Source organism: Schistocerca serialis, chromosome 1 (genome assembly GCF_023864345.2).
Source record: "Schistocerca serialis cubense isolate TAMUIC-IGC-003099 chromosome 1, iqSchSeri2.2, whole genome shotgun sequence".
Classification (NCBI taxonomy): Eukaryota; Metazoa; Arthropoda; class Insecta; order Orthoptera; family Acrididae; genus Schistocerca; species Schistocerca serialis.
The window spans coordinates 1,122,506,557-1,122,523,623 of NC_064638.1; the positions used below are offsets into that span (position 1 = coordinate 1,122,506,557).

General features: G+C 35.6%; 1 protein-coding gene across 2 annotated transcripts in view; it reads right to left on the bottom strand.

Annotated features, from left to right (window-relative positions):
* The window catches only part of LOC126416741 (serine/threonine-protein phosphatase 6 regulatory ankyrin repeat subunit A-like), a 716,260-nt gene that overhangs the window by 538,768 nt on the left and 160,425 nt on the right, over window positions 1-17,067 (bottom strand). For both annotated transcript variants that reach the window (XM_050084586.1, XM_050084577.1), the window contains exons 6-7: window positions 16,237-16,545; window positions 7,573-7,674 (exon numbers count right to left, since the gene is read on the bottom strand). In XM_050084586.1, coding sequence (XP_049940543.1) covers window positions 7,573-7,674; window positions 16,237-16,545 — 411 coding nt within the window. The remainder of the gene's footprint in view (window positions 1-7,572; window positions 7,675-16,236; window positions 16,546-17,067) is intronic.

Genomic DNA, 17,067 nt, shown 5'->3' on the forward strand with positions numbered 1-17,067 from the left:
AGTGGGACTGCGGGAGGGGGGGAGGGGGGAGGCAAAGGGGGAAGGGGGAGAACAAGAGCATGTTGAAGACAAAGAGGGAGAAAGGGAAGCGAGAGAGAAGGGCAGGAGGTAGAAAAAGAAGAGAGTGGGGGAAGAACGGTGCCCACATGGTGTTGGGGCAGAGAGAAAAAGTGGTAGGAGAACTCATTCCATGATCTGGATGGAGAAGGAATGGTGTGAACAGAAGAGAGAAAGGAAAAGGCAAGGTGAGGCAGTGGGTACAGGTTAGTGAAGGTATAGGTCAGATGGATAGAGAGAGCACGGGATGTGTTGCAGAGACAATTCCCATCTGCACAGTTCTGAGAAACTTGTGCTGAAAGGGGGTACCCAGATGGCCTGTGTAGTGAAGAAGCTGCACAAGAAATAAAAATCATGGAGGCTCCTGCTTCCTTTTAGATTCTTTGATAAGTTATAAAGTATGAAACATTTTTAATTATTTAAATGAAAAGAGTGTATTCAAGAGTTGCCCTACAGATTTAAGTGATGTGAAGACAGTGATGTATCAATCTATAGAATTTCTGGAGTGCTGTAACAAAGGTGTTCTTAGTTAAATTTTAATATTTCCTAGAAAAAACTTCATAAATAAAGTAAGAAATAGTTTATGATCACAACAGACATAAATTTAAGTGTTTTAGTTGAAAACAGTTAATCCATGAAATAACATGACCTAACTCAGAAATTAGGTTTCACCTTGAATTTATGACACAGTCCAAGGTAAAAAAATCATTTTCAATTTAATTTTAAATCATAATTATAATTTAAAGTTATTGTCATTTTTCTTATTTTTATGATTTATTCTGAAAAAAAAAAGTTAACAAGAAGGAGTTAATTGTATGAGACTCTTAGGATGTAAAAGACTGAACTGCATCTTCATGTATTTTTGTTGTTGACTTGTATGTAACAAGTAGTATGGAGTCTGTAAGTAATGGAGGAGTCTGTTGTATGACGCATTATGGCGTGACCTGCTGGGCTGTAAATTTTATTGGTTTTGTCTGAAAAATCTGGTTACTGTTTATCTCCTGTGGAAGTTTAATTAGTGGAAAATGGATAAAATAAAAGAGCTGATGAAAACCAAGTGGAAGTTGTGTGCAAATTATATTATTGAAAATAATCACACCCAGGACATATGAACATCATTTTTTACCATGAAACACAAGACTTTACGAGCAAGATATTCATTAAGGAACATCAAGAAACAGATACTGATATCTTATCCTTCATGCCATAATTAGTTCCACATACAAACACAAGTAAGCTAAAAAAGTTCACACATTTTGAGCATAGTTTCTTGTCAGTAGTTTATGTGGCGTTAGAGAGGAGGGTGTCTCAGCACTACCCGTGTTATTGACCTAACTGGCCCTACACATGGTGGAACTGGCCCTGCCCCATTTCTCCCTCCCATTTTTAGCTCCCCTAGCCGCATGCCCACCCTATCCCCCTCACACCTTCTCAAGTCATTCACAGCATTCTATTACAATGAAGCAGCGAATCACTGCTTAGTACTTTATGGACCCTTAAAATGAAAAATCCAGTCATAATGCATCCATCTTGATCTTGCTCAAAAGTATCTGCAAGCACTGAATTTTTTGGACCATGTTAAAAAAATTACATTTCATCAGAGGTGCATAAATTGGTGACTTGTCAGATTTCTTTCTTCTTCTTTTTCTTCCTCTTTTTTATCAATATTCAACAGAAGTTATCCAAATAAGTACATAAATGATATAACTTGCAGTATTTTTGGCTGTGCGTAGTAGTAAGAAAATGCTCTGAAATATACATTTTACTTTATTCTTTTGTGCCACATTCAACCAAAAACTATGTAAATGGTGTAATTTGCAGTATTTCAGAGTACTTTACAGGATGCTTGAGAGTATCCAACTCTGAACTTTTTGCTCCATATCCAAAAATATTTATCCAAAAATTACATACAGAAGCACTTTCATGTGTGCAAAGTTTGATTTCTGGTCAAGTCACAACAAAATCTCAGTTTTATTATATTCCACATCTAAAGTGTTGTCAAGTATCACAAGACAAGCAGGCAGGCAGGCATAAGCGAGAGTGAACTCACTGACCGAGTGTTTTGGTAGTTCCAACACATCCTGTCTCACTGACATCGAAGCACTGAAATATGAGCCGCATTCAGTATTATAAACCAAACATGCCAATCTAACTTCAAACTTACAGGAGACTTGGCAAGAGTAAACAATTTAATCCTCACATCAAAAACTTGTCTCTAAAACTGATATCAAAGTCAGTCAAACATTATTGTGACCACCATACCTGAATTAATTATTTCCCACATCTGTAATGTCTGTAAAGTGTCACAATGTTAATTCAAGATTTAAAATGTCTGAAAAAATATGTCAGCAATGTAAAAAATAACAATATTTACATCAAGTACCTGTACCATAATGTTATTGTGGTAGAGGTCTGTTGGCATTTTACCCCTTGCACACTCCACAAGACAGCATCCATCCCTCTCCCCACCCATACACTGCTACCCTTTCCCCTTCCCTGTCCCCTCAAGATTGCTGCTTGCATATTGTGTGATAGCTGCATCCCAGCTTGAGAGGCGGTCGTGTGTGCATGAGATGTGCTTGCTTGTGTGTATGAATGCTGTGTGTCTCTCTTTTACTGATGAAGGCTGTGGCTGAAAGCTCTAGGTAGGTGTCTTTTAAGTGTGCCTGTCTAGTGTTTAACATGTCTCCTTTACAGTAAGTAGTAATCTGTCTTTTCCTGTATTGTTGATATTAAATTCATTTAAATACCTAAAAATTGCTTACATAACACACACTACAAATCTAACTTACAGCCTTAAGTGCACTTGTCAAAGAGAATTAGAAAAGTAAACAACATTCCCATGTCAAAAACTTGCCCAATATCAAAGTCAGTCAAACATTACAGCAATCCTATGCTGAAGAATAAACTTCGTCTTGCAGTTCAAAACATTTTTAAAATGCTGTTAGACAGTGGAAACTTAGTGGGAAAGCAGGAAAGTGAGCTATATTCCTTTCAATCCCTCTGTAATATTTTATAATGTTGTTCCCTGGAAAGTTTACTATGACACATAAATCAGATAGATGATGAGGGAGTCAGCTAATGAGGAAAACTGCATTGATTTCTTTCCCTCTGTACTGCAAGGGAAAGTCAAAAAGTAAAGGGACTATTGAGAAAAGGAATATTTATTCTAATGATGGAAAACTGAAACATAAATTATTTTTCTACAAAAACTCCCTGTGCTTCAACAAAATTTTCCAGAATTTCACAAGTTTTTTGATTCCATTGGAGAAAAAGTTTTTTAGTTGCACCTGTAATCAATTTAGCACTGCATCAATGACTTCTGCATTAGCTGCAAATCTTCTTCCCCTGAGAGCTTTCAATGGTCCAAACATATGGAAATTGCTTGGGACCAGGTCTGGACTTTATGGCAGGTGTTCCAGCAAACAAATTCCAACTCCTTTATTCTTTTGGCAGTCTGTTCTGCAGAATATGGCCAAAAGTTATCTTGCTGCAGGATGACACTTACCACAGTTTTCTGCAGTGTTTGGATCTGATTGCAGGTTTCAGTTTAGTTCACAACATATCACATTAGTTCTCACTGTTAACCGTATTGCCTCTTGGAGTGAAATAAACAGCTATCACATCTTCCATGTCCCAGAACAGTGTTAGCATTATCTCACCAGCTGATGGATGATGTTTAAATTTCTTAACTTCTGGTATTGATGGATGTTTCTAAACCTTGCTAACAGCCTTACTTTCTAGTTCATGATGATGCACCGACATTTCATCTACAGTTAAGATTTTCTGTAAAAATCCAGCTCTCTCGCATGATGAAAGGCCAAATGTTTACAAGAGATGTCCATCCTTTGTGCCTTATAGTGCACTGACAGTTCTTTTGGTATGCATGTTGAACATACTTTCTGAAGATTTAGACTGTTGTGTAAGATAGAATACACTGAACCATGACTGAGAGGTAAAATCTTGGGGATTTGTCAACTGTGATTCATCAGTTTTCCATCACCATACTGTCAATGACTTAAAAACTGGCCTTAGTTGTTGACATCTCCACAGGTTTAATACCTTCTGCAAACAAAAAGTAAATCACTGCCCTCATTTACTCCTCTGCACAGATCGACAATGGAGCCATCTGCTACAATACGGTGACTAACACAGGAATAACAGTGACACATCAGATAGAATTGTTGCAGACAACAATACTTCATCTCTGGATACTAGCAGTGTACCAAGCCCTGCAACAAGAAACTGCAAAAGTCCCATTACTTTTTGACTCCCCCCATACATGTGGGCTTTTCAAAAAGCATCAGACCTTATTTTTTATTGTTGAAATCAGCAGTCACATCAGTGTGTACATGCTCTTGGTGTTTGTAGGCATATGTTGTACACAAACCTGATTTTTTTTTAGGGTGCAAAAAAGGGTAGCTCATTTTGTATTATCATGTAATAGGGGAGAGAGTGTGGCAGATATGATACGCGAGTTGGGATGGAAGTCATTAAAGCAAAGACTTCATCGCGGCGAGATCTATTTATGAAATTTCAGTCACCAACTTTCTCTTCTGAATGCGAAAATATTTTGTTGAGCCCAACCTACATAGGTAGGAATGATCATCAAAATAAAATAAGAGAAATCAGAGCTCGAACAGAAAGGTTTAGGTGTTTGTTTTTCCCGCGCGCTGTTCGGGAGTGGAATGGTAGAGAGATAGTATGATTGTGGTTCGATGAACCCTCTGCCAAGCACTTAAATGTGAATTGCAGAGTAATCATGTAGATGTAGATGTAGACGTAAATGAATGCAGAAACAACCAGCCACTGAATTATTTTATTTCTTCAATCTACGCAAATACAAATTATCACTGTTACATGGTTTAAGTACATATCATAAGGGTCATATAGTACTCCATAAACATGTTAAATCATTCAAAATGTAAATGCAAATATGTAATATTTCAACAATGCAGAAGACAAGTGTTGTGTGATCAAACACACATAATATATTATGAGATTTTATTTCTCTCATTTCTGTACAGTTCTATATTCTTATAAGCAGATGTAATGCCCATCACATGTATACAGTCTTTGAAAATGAAGCTATAGCTCAAAAACATGTTGGAGAGTAATTATAAAATAAATATATTGTAAAACTTCCTTGCAAATCAGTACTGTGCAACTGACTGGGACATGAACCCAGGGCCTTTGCCCTTTGCGGGCAAGTGCTCTATCGACTGAGCTATCTGAGCATAATCCATGTCCCATCCTCACAGCTTTACTTCCACCACTACCTCATCTCACGTTTTCAAAATTTTATGTACATTGTCCTGCATAACTTGTGGGAGTAGTATCCCTAGAAGAAAGAACACTGTGGAGAGATGGCTTAGCCACAGCCTGGGGCTTATTTCCAGATTAGAGTATCACTCTGTACTGGAGTGTATGCTGATATAAAACTTCCTGGTGGATTAAAAGTAAGTGCCAGATAAGGACTCAAACCTGGGACATTAGCCTTTTGCAAGAAAGGTCCCAGTCCCAGTCTGGCACACAATTTTAATCTGGCAGGAAGTTCCATATCAGTGCACACTCTGCTGCAGAATCAAAGTTCATTCTGGGAAAATATTACTACTGAAGACACAATATTATTAGTTAATACTGCCCTAACATGCAAGTTACAATCACAGACAGGCCGTGATATAATGTCTGTTAATAATGTTAGACTAATTTTGCCAGCACACATCTACATCTATATCTATATTCTGCAAACCACTGTCAGGTGCATGGCAGAGGTTACATCACATTGCACCAGTTATTAGGGTTTCTTCCTGTTCCATTCACATATGGAGCACAGAAAGATTGATTGTTTGAATGGCTCTGTGTGTGCACAAATTATTCTAATGTTTTTCTGATGGCCCCCATGTAAGCAATATGTTAGGGACTGTAGCAGATTCCTAGAGTAATCATTTAAAGCAAGTTCTTGAAATTTTGTCAACAGACTTTCTTGGGATCACTTACATCTATCTTCAAAAGTATTCCAGTTCACTTCCTTCAGAATCTCTGTGACATTCTCTCACAGATTAAACAAAGCTGTGACCATTTGTGCTGCCCTTTTCTGTATACCTTCAATATCCACTGTTAGTTCTATTTGGTATGGGTCCCACACACCTGAGCAATATTCTAGAACCAGTCACATGAGTAATTTGTAAGCAATCTCCTTTATAGAGTGACTGCACTTCCCCAGTATTCTACCAGTAAACCGAAGTCTACCACCTGCTTTACCCACGACTGAACCTATGCGATCATTCCATTTCAAATCCCTACAAAGTGTTACACCCAGGTATTTGTATGAGTTATCCAACTCCAACAGTGACTCACTGATACTATAGTCATAGAATACTATGTTTTTTTCATTTTGTGAAGTACAGAATTTTATATTTCTGAACATTTAGAGCAAGTTGCCAATCTCTGCACCACATTGATATCTTATCAAGATCTGACTGAATATTTACATAGCTTCTTGAAGATAGCCACATGATTCTTCACTGAAATATTAAGGCAGTAAGTTATTGACATCCTGCATTTCACCCAAAATTTTATGGAACAACATTATTTAACATATTTTTCCTGGCACCAATGAAAATGTTAGCTTAGCCACACTGGATCACATCAGTGACATGTAGTACTAGAGCACAAGAAAAGTCTATACCTTACAGTCATATATTACTGTAAAAGTAAACCCCTTTTTTCAAAATAAAGTAGACAAAAGTCTATCAGCGCAGATGATTCTTTCCCTGTCTACTGATCCAGGGTAATTTTTCCACAGGTCAACACCCTTTACATATTAGATATGATTCCATTTAGTGAAGAGAGAAAAATTTTAAAACTTCTAAAAGTTAAATATTCAAAGTAGTTCACTAAACTACCTGAAAAATACAACAATGAGTAACTACTTAGAAAACTTTATTTATGCAAAAATCAAACAATAGAAACACCAGGTAGGAATATCAGCAATGTAGGAGAAGACAATTCGCTACTTACCGTAGAGAAAACATGTCAAGTTGCAGACAGGCACTATTAAAAGACACTCTTTGTGTCTTTTAATCTTGCCTGTCTGCAACTTGACGTGTCTTCTTTATGGTAAGCAGCAATCTATCGTTTCCCACATTGTTGTTATTTATGCAAAGATTTGGTTCAGTTTTTCACTCGTCTTTAGTTGGCATAGTACAGCTTTTATCTTCACTATCAGTATATTTATGTTCACTGTATTTTGAAAGTTTTAGTTGCCTATATCCTGTACTTCCTTGTTTCAAAATTATGTGCATATCATACACACTTTTATATACACTGATATTTGGATGCAGTGCAGCCTTCACAATGTGCCAGACTTCACTAAAATGTAACTAATCAGCCCTTCTCCAATTGTTCATGTTATATCCATTACTAAGCAGACACCATTGTTCTAAACATAATTAATACACATTACTATGAACTAAACTTTAGGATCTATAACACTTATTTCTACCAAATTACCTCATCTTGATGGCGCCACACAGCCATGTGGAGAATGTCTGTAAGCTCATCCTTTCTGCAAGATGATAAAGTGACTCCACCTTCTATTAGTTCCCTCAATGCCTAAAAAATCATAAACATTAAAAAAAGATATAAGTAAAGTGTAAATAAAATACTTATCTTCTTTATTAGTTCATTCACATACAAATTCCATAATGAATGACAGCCTGCAGGACTGTGGATACAGTCAGTTTATACATTAACAAGCAAAAGCTTACTGCCCTTATCATAAAAAGAGAAACACACACCATTCATACACACAAGCAAGCACACCTCTCCCACCAACTCCAGCAGCTAGGACCAGAATGCAGAAAGTAGCAATCTGTCTTCTCCTACATTCTTAAAATTTTGGTCTGCATCCTTGCTACTCACAGAGGTCATAGAAAAATTCTTCCCACCTGTATTCAAATTTAATTCAACATGTTTTCCCAGTCATGTTATCATAGCTTTCCACTGAGGTAGCAGCTGCATTTTATGTTTGTTTGTGTTGTAAAAATAAGACAGTGACAAACATTCATAAGGGACTGCAGAACTTTACATTGATGATGCTGTTGACTCCAGTACAATTAGTCATTGGACAAGCAGATTATCTGGTGAATATTCAAGAAATCCTACATGATAGCAAACCAAGCACTGCACAGATTCCTGAGAATGTGTAGCATATTCACAATATGATTTTGGCTGACAAATGCATAATAGTGACTGAACTGGCAATCTGAGTGGGACTAGGAGAAGCAGGAAAAGATTTGAAGATGCTATGAAGGCTGCTAAATAGTAACTCAAATGTGCAGCTCCTGACTTCCACCATGCCACTATATAGCCCTTTGTTCCAGGATTTTAAAAATATCAAAGACATGGAAAATAAATTGGATGTTTAAAAAAATATTGTGAATTTGTTTTGGAGTGACTCTCACATGATGAGTGTGAACTGACTCACACTGACAGTTAAGGAATCATGGTTAGAGTACTTTATATGTTTATATGTATATTAGGACAAAAACGGTTACAGTAAAAAAAAGCCAGTGCTCCTCCTTTCAGCCTATTCAGATAGTGTTTTAGTCTAATATTAAAAAAAAATTACTTTAAGTAACTTAACACAGAATGCTGTTACATGTCTGAAGCTTGCAAAACCCATACAATACTAACATTAGAATTAAGTAAAATTCACATAACTGAATCCAAATGTAATGATACGAGGGTATTTCGGAAAGTAAAGATACACCGTACACCAGAGGAACAGAAGAGTTTTGGCGAGCAAGTTGGCAACACTGGTGTTAACCTTGAACTGTTAGCTTTCTCCTCACGGTCATTCGACAGTTGAATGTTGCTTCTGGTTGGAGTAGGTCGTGTTTAAGATGGCTGCGCCGATTCAGAATCCCGCGAAATCCGAAGTGCACTCCATCATACGTTTTCTTCATGGAAAAGGTCAGCGACCAGCGGATATTCACAAAGAGATTGTTTCTGTTCATGGGAACATTATGAATCAACAAAATGTAATGAAATGGTGATGTCATTTCTCTGAAGGTAGGAATGATGTTCATGACAAACAAATAATAGGTCAGCCATCTGTGATGCCATCTCTGCCATCTCTGATGCCCTTCTTCAGAGAACAGAGGAAGCATTTCGTGTGAATAGACGTCTCACATTGAAAGAATTGCATCAGATCATACCGGATGTGTCAAAGGCAACTGTTTATGATGTTGTGACTATCAAGTTAGGGTACAAGAAATTGTTTGCGCAGTGGGTTCCAAAACTCTTAACGGAGGAACACAAAAAGAAAGGATGGGCTTTGCACTCGACTTCCTCACACGCTATGCTGAAGGAGGTGATGAGTTCCTTGATTATATTGTGACAGGTGACGAGACATGGGTTTATCACCATACACCTGAATCCAAGCAACAATCAATGCAATGGCGTCATTCGAATTCACTAAAAGCCAAGAAATGCAAAACGCCCATTTCAGCAAAGATAATCATGGATTCTGTTTTTTGGGACAGGCAAGGTATTCTTCTGTTGGAATTTATGCCTCCTGTAATTACAATTAATGCTGCTGCATATTGCCAGACTTTGAAATGTCTTCAAAGGGCAATTCAAAACAAATGCAGGGGAATGCTGACAAGTGGAGTCCACTAGCTTCATGGCAATGCTTGGCCTCACACAGCGCTCGTAACCAAAACACAACTCAAACAATTCAAATGGGATGTATTAGTCCATCTGCCATACAGCCTGGACCTTGCGCCCACTGACTTCCATGTCTTCCATTACCTTAAGTCACATCCTGGTGGAAGATCATTCCACGATGATGAAGAGATCTAAGATGAAGTTGAAATGTGGTTCCGACAACAGGCAGCAACTTTCTATGACTGTGGGATACAAAAGCTTGTGCACCGACTTAACAAATGTTTGGATAACGGGGGTGATTATGTCGAAAAATAACAAATAATCCAGTTAATAAGATGTAAATGATGTTTTCTAAATATATGCTCTATTTAAGGACTACGAGCCATTGTATCTTTACTTTTCAAAATTCCCTTGTACGTTGTACAAGGAGGGGCTTGTAATTTATGCTGTTACTCTGTTTTTCAATGTGTATGATTATATATATATATACAATACTGTAGGTTTGTAATTACAGTACATCTGTAATTATATATGTGTGTAATAACATATAAAAGGCAATGTCTATTCTGCTGTCAATGGTAAATAAATGTACTGATTCTTCTCCTATGTTGCTTTTCACTTTTCAGCCTGACATATCTTGGCAAACTCTGCACCAGATTATAATACTCCATCATAATTTATGAGCATGAGGGTATTAGACCTAGCATATGATGTAAATGTTTAATTAACAAGATCAAAAAAAATTCAGAGACTGTCTACATAAAAGATAGAATTGATGTCTATGGAAAAGATACATTAATTTTACTTGAAGTAACAAATGATTTTTTAAGGAAGCAGACACTTCCTCTTCCTGTGGCTTATTTCTGTTTTTGCTTTTGATGTAGAAAGAGGCAATGTGGCTAAATCTTGTGTTTTACACTTTTATGGAATAATAATTTATTCATTCTCAAGTACCAATGTCTGCTGGTTATGGTATCTAACCCTTTGATGTCACAATACTGAATTGGTTGATGAATTTATACATTACAGACGGATATAACAGGAAATTGTGCGCAAATTGTTTGAAGGCAAAGTGACTAAATGTTTATCATGTCATGTCATTTAAATACTTTATTGTTAATGTGTTGGACCTACATATCTATTTTCACAAAGTTTGATTGAATATTCATTACTATCTTTCACATCGAAATCACAGTAGTATTTTACAGACAATGAGACTTCAAACAAAGACAGTGCTCAAGAGCTACCAGAGCCTGATTTGTTGAAGAAATATAATCATCAATAGCACAAAAATCTAAAACAATAGTGACTGAGTAGTCTAAAAAGATTGAATACATATATTGATCTGTGTTAAATTGCAAACCACATAGTGCCATTGCATTTGTAACTCTTATTCATGCAAAGCATATTTTTTCTTAAATTAAATGTTTCTCTGTCTTTTACCTGTTGCCATGAAAAGATATAAACCACAGTGAGAAGGAAGGAACAAATTCAGGAATATTTATTTACATTTACTGAAAGAAAAGGAAAATTATGTGGCATTACTACTAAATTACTCTGGTCATCACACCAAAAATACACAGTAAGTATGTCTGTTTTATCACTTGCCAGCAGATGTCATGGATCTTGCAGTTCAGCAGGGTATATGTAACACATACATCATTAATTTTTTAACTGGCAATTCTAAAAACTTTAATTGTGGTAATTGTAAGGTTCTCAGGGATCGTGGCATTATGATAGCCACTACTGTACAATGCTAAGTTAAAATGTTGACGTAATGTTGTCTTGACCAGTAATGTTGCATGCCTCTTCTTGAAAGTTCAGGAAGAATTTTGGTGTTGCTAACCACATTACTTATATGTATGCAAATGTAAGTGAAGTGAATAATATTATTTCTCAAAATTGCTAACTGCATCAGGACAAAAACTGGCTGAGTACAAAATGTGGATCATGCAGATGAAATACAAAATTAGGAAAATGTTGAAAATGGCAATGTGGGACAGTCAACCACTGAAAATGTAGATGTGGCCACCAATGAGACAGATGTGCAAGTGCATCCACCCACAATCAAAACAGTTCTGCAAACATTTACAATAGCAGATCCATTCACAGTGCTATATCAGAAGTTAGAGACTATGATGAAGAGTGACCATTCAGCACATGGTTTACAGATGTGGATGGAAGAGAATTTTCATAAAGTTTCGAAAGAACAATTGGATCAAATCAAATCAGTGCTTGGTCAGGTTGTGAAAGAACATACCAATCAGATCACCTTGAATTTCTTGGCAATATGTTCTGAAATTACAGCATTAAAAGATGTGTATAAAATTGTACCAGACATGATACCACAATTATCAAGTGATGTGAGCTCACTAAAAATGGTGAAAACTACAATGGAAACATTAGTTCAACAGATCACAATTTGATTTTAGAATTTAGTTGTGGAGCTAGAGGATAAGCTCAGAAGAAATTTTATTGAACAGTGCAAGGAATCTGTGAATGACTTTTTGTCCTGGTTGAGGATACAAGAGCTACAAATTAATGAATTGCTCAACACCGAATTATATCCTGTTGCGCAAAGCATGAGTCAAGGAGGGTGGGTGAGTACAGTGCCTCTAATGTTTTAGTGAAAATGATTTGATGCAGATTAAGATTGAGTTAAAGCATCACATCCTGCAGTGATGTGAGCAAATATGTACTTGGGTCAAAGCCCTGCAACTGGAAATAGCAGTGATGAAATGTGCTGTGCATGAACTATCATCAGTAAGCACACATGGCAGCAGCAATCCATTAAGAAATGCACATTTATATGATCAACAGTATAAAGAGGAGACTCTACTGGTCATTCACTTCACAGAGACTTCATTCAATAAGGTGAATATGCATGCTTCCTTAAAGTATGTAAAGCAGTTGTCTGTATTTATTCCGTTATTTCCACCACCTTCCATTGGGTTTCATCATATTCTTAAAAGAATTTACAACCCACCTACCAAGTGAAAGCACTATGTGATGTCTGTTACCTTCTTGTAATAATGAACAGACTTTCATATAACAAATTAAAATTGTAAAAAATAAATTGTAAAAATGTGTATCAACAAAAATAATCAGTTATTTAAAATTAATGTATCATAGTTTATATTTATACCTTTAAATATCTTTATATGTATGTTCTCCTGCTGCCATTTGGTGAGTAGATTTTTTATCTATCCAGTTACATTGTAAAAATTTATACATGACCGGTCCAATATCATTGTACAAATTGTATAATATTGTGATTTCTTGGATCAATAAACTATAACAAAATACAAAATCCAATAAATGGATTGTCTACACTATGCTTGTCTGTTCTTTGCAAGAATATTTCTCTGTGGTACGTAATTCTTATCAGATAGGACTGATGGAGGGCATCAAAAAGATTCAAAGAAGGGAAGAGAGTGTCAAGGATATGATACAAGAGCTGTGGTGGATATCATTAAAATGAAGACTTTTTTGTTGTGGAGACATCTTTTCATGAAATTTCAATTTCCAACCTTCTCCTCCAAATTCAAAAATATTTTGCTGAGATCCACCAATTAGAGGAAAATGACCATCATAATAAAATAATGCAAATAAGTGTGTATATAAAAAGATTTTAGAGTGTGTTTTAACTATGTCCTCTTCAAGAATGAAAGAGTACAGAAACAGTTTGAAAATTAGTTGTTGGACCCTCTGTCAGACACTTGAATGAGAATTGCAGATTAGTGATGTAAATGTAGATGTAGCTGTATACATAGTAAGGTGGGATATTTCCAGAAACAGTGAAGATTTTATTTTGGAAATAGATTTGTACAGCTCTTGAACTGAAAGAGAAAGATAGTTATATGTTCAAACAAGGAAGAAAACATAATCCAATTCTAGAAGAAGGGAAAGAAAGATGCTTGTGAAAGCGTGAACAACTTGTCATTTGTGAGAGATGAATGTTATTTAGTAGAGAACAGTCAAGAAACTGGAAGATGAAGAAGAGGAGTCAATGAAAAATGTGTGTCTGAATGATGAACAAGAAAATGAGTTAAAGGGTTTGTGATGGAAGTATGGGGATGTGTTCAGCAATAGAGTAGGATGTTTAAAGAATTTTGAATGTGTACTACAACTTAAACCTTACGAGCAATTTTTTATAACACCATATAATGTACCAAAAGCAAGGAGAACAGTTGTTGAAAATGAGTTGCAAAAGATAGAAATATATGGTATATTTGAGAGAAACAGCAACAATTATAATAACCTTCTAGTAGTAGCGGGAGAACGTGCTGGATGTGCTAGATTTGTTTTAGACTCTAGACATCTGAACAAATTTGAGAAATTGATCATCCTGGGGATGCAAATGAGTTATCACATAAGTTAGAGTGTATTAGATTGATGTCAAGCATAGGTTTAATGTCTGGACCTCCATCAGGTTCCACTTGCTCCAGAATCTCAGAAATACACATCATTTTTATACAGTGGTAAATTTTACAAGTATTGCATTTATTATTTGGTTTAAATGTTTCTGTAGCTAAATTTATCAGCGTTTTGCATCATGTTTTAGGTTAGGAACTGTCTTCTAAATTAAGTTTCTGTTGATGACATTTTGCTTTGCAGTCAGAAGTGTCGTGAACATTGTTTGTTACTAAAAGGAGTGTTTGAGAAATTGAGATCAGGAGGGATGACATTAAAATCAGAAAATGTAAATTTGTCATTTATGACCTGAAATTTTTGGGATCTTGTGTTGCCAAGAGAGGTAAACTTCTAGATTTTGATAAGGTTAAAGTCAGTGCTCAGTTCCAGAGACCAAAAATAAGGTACAATTGAAATCATATTTTGGAATACGTGGATATTATAGGAAGTACCCTAATTTCAGAGCATAAATGCACCATACCTGCATAATTTATAAAAAAAAATAATCTCATTTGGTCATGGGACAAATAATGTTAGGAATCTTTTGATGCTATAAAAAGTGCTCTGTGTAACTGTAACATTACGTAGAGGGCAGAGTTGCTCTTATCATTTTGTGTATCATATGATGCTAGTGATTATGGAATGGGGAAGATAAACACTAGACAATTGCTTTTATGAGTAGGACCCTCCAAAAACATGAAAGAATCTACATACTAACCAAGAAGGATCTGTTAGCTGTACACTTGGCATTTCTAAATTTAGAAACTACTTTTCAAGGCATATAACTATTGTGTCTTCAAAGCACAAGGCCATAACGAGTGCAAATTGTATCACAGTACATTAACAAGATCAGCCAAGTTCTTAAAACTACTGACTATGAAATTATGTAATGGGATCTGAAAATCTAATTGCAGATACAATGTCTTAGTGCCAATAGGGGTGTATGAAACTAACATGAGTATGAGAAAGACAAAGAGTACAGGATTGTGTATTTGAAAGGGATTAAATATGAGAAAGTAATTCAGAACATATGTAATTACATTTGCAGAAACCAGAATTGTGTTGATAATGGGAAACTAGTGAAAAGTGACTTTGGGAAAAGGAGTTATGATAAAGTTAACCAATGTTACAAAATATACTAGTGAATTCCATTTAGAAGAACAAATTTTGACTCAGAGCAATGAAGACTGTGTTGGCCAAAATAGTATATTGACAAACTTATGATGTACACTCATGAAAGTTGTGGATATTCTGGTGCTCAAAAATGCTTAAACAAGCAACACAAGAATGTATACTTTTACAACAGGCACAAAGAGTGAGAAAAGAAATTTCAACTTGTGATAGTCACCAAAGTCTGTTGATGATCAAAAGAAATCAAGACAAAATGAAAACAAATACAGGCTTCCATAATTACGATACACGGCAATGTAAAGATCTCCACATACAAGCTGTAACAAGGACCCGAAGCCAGAAACATGTATGTAATCAAGGCATCAAACTTTTTAATGCACTACCAAAACATATCAAAGAGCTGGAAAATGAGGATAAATTTAAAACTGTTATAAAGAAATACATGCTTGACAAATGTTATTACAGCATAAGTGAATATCTCTGCGCAACTGTATAACAATATATGTTTAAGTTAATGTGACAAATGAAATTACATCAGTGCATAAGAAATTATGTCATAAAAACACTTATTAGTTGTATATTATATTAAACATAAGATAGATTAATATGAATTCAGCACAGATACAAATTTTGTAAAGATATTATATAGTTGTTAAAATGTACCCTGACAAATCCTATATCACAAATGTAATCATAGGGATGATAATAAATAAATAAATAAAATCTGTCACCTTTCATTAATCCAATAATAACAATTCCACATACTTTACTTGACAAATACCCATTTTATTATAACATGTATTTGCTTAATACATTTATATAATGACTTATGGTAAATGCTATTAACGACATCAGAGTAACAAAACAAGCTCTATCTTAGAGATCGGTCACAGCTTTTCATCTCTTCCTGTGGATATCTTACCAAATGATATAAATAGTGCTTTAAAAATATAGTCTCACCCAGAAAGTATCTTTCTCTATAGCCAGGCACAAAGCTGTCTTTCCATCTCGGTCACATAAATTGACATCTGCACCTCCCTGCACTAGAAGTTTTATCACATAGGGCATATCATAGTGGTATTGAAATGCAGAAATGGCTCTCATTATGGCTGATTGTCCGTTTTTATCAAGACCATCCTTGAAATTAGGATGTATTTTCTGAAGGTACTGGAAATTCTCCTTACATCCAAGTGCTCTGTGGAGTGCTGTTCTACCAACAACATCTTTTACTGTAGGGTCTGCTCCAGCGCCTACAATAAGCTTGAGAGCCTGAAAAAGTCAGAATGCAACATTAGATATCATGCAAAATGATTTTACAAATTATTTTAAAATAAATATTCAAACTATTTACAAAAGTCCAAAATCAGATTGCTGGCTCACTTTTATTAGCATTTTCTGGCCCATCCAAATTCTGGGGGCAAAGATTGATATTTTATGTCATTTCATTTGATTAGTCTGAAAGTCTGTAATAAATTGTGACCTGATGGAATGTCTCTCAACTACAGAAACCTATGATACCATCTGGTTTTTGGCTGTGTTTGAACTTATCTTCATTTTTACGATACTGAATTCATGATTTTGGATGTAAAACTACTTTTACAATACTGTCATTTTCATAATATGGATTGCTCATACTACCAACCAAGTCATGTATAGCAATGGGAAAGAATATACACATTAAAATATATGTATTAAACTGAAATGATGGTAAAACTTGAAAATGGAAGTCACCTAGGTACTTGGAAGTTCCTGGAACAATACACATGGTCTATATTACCCTTTCTTGATGCC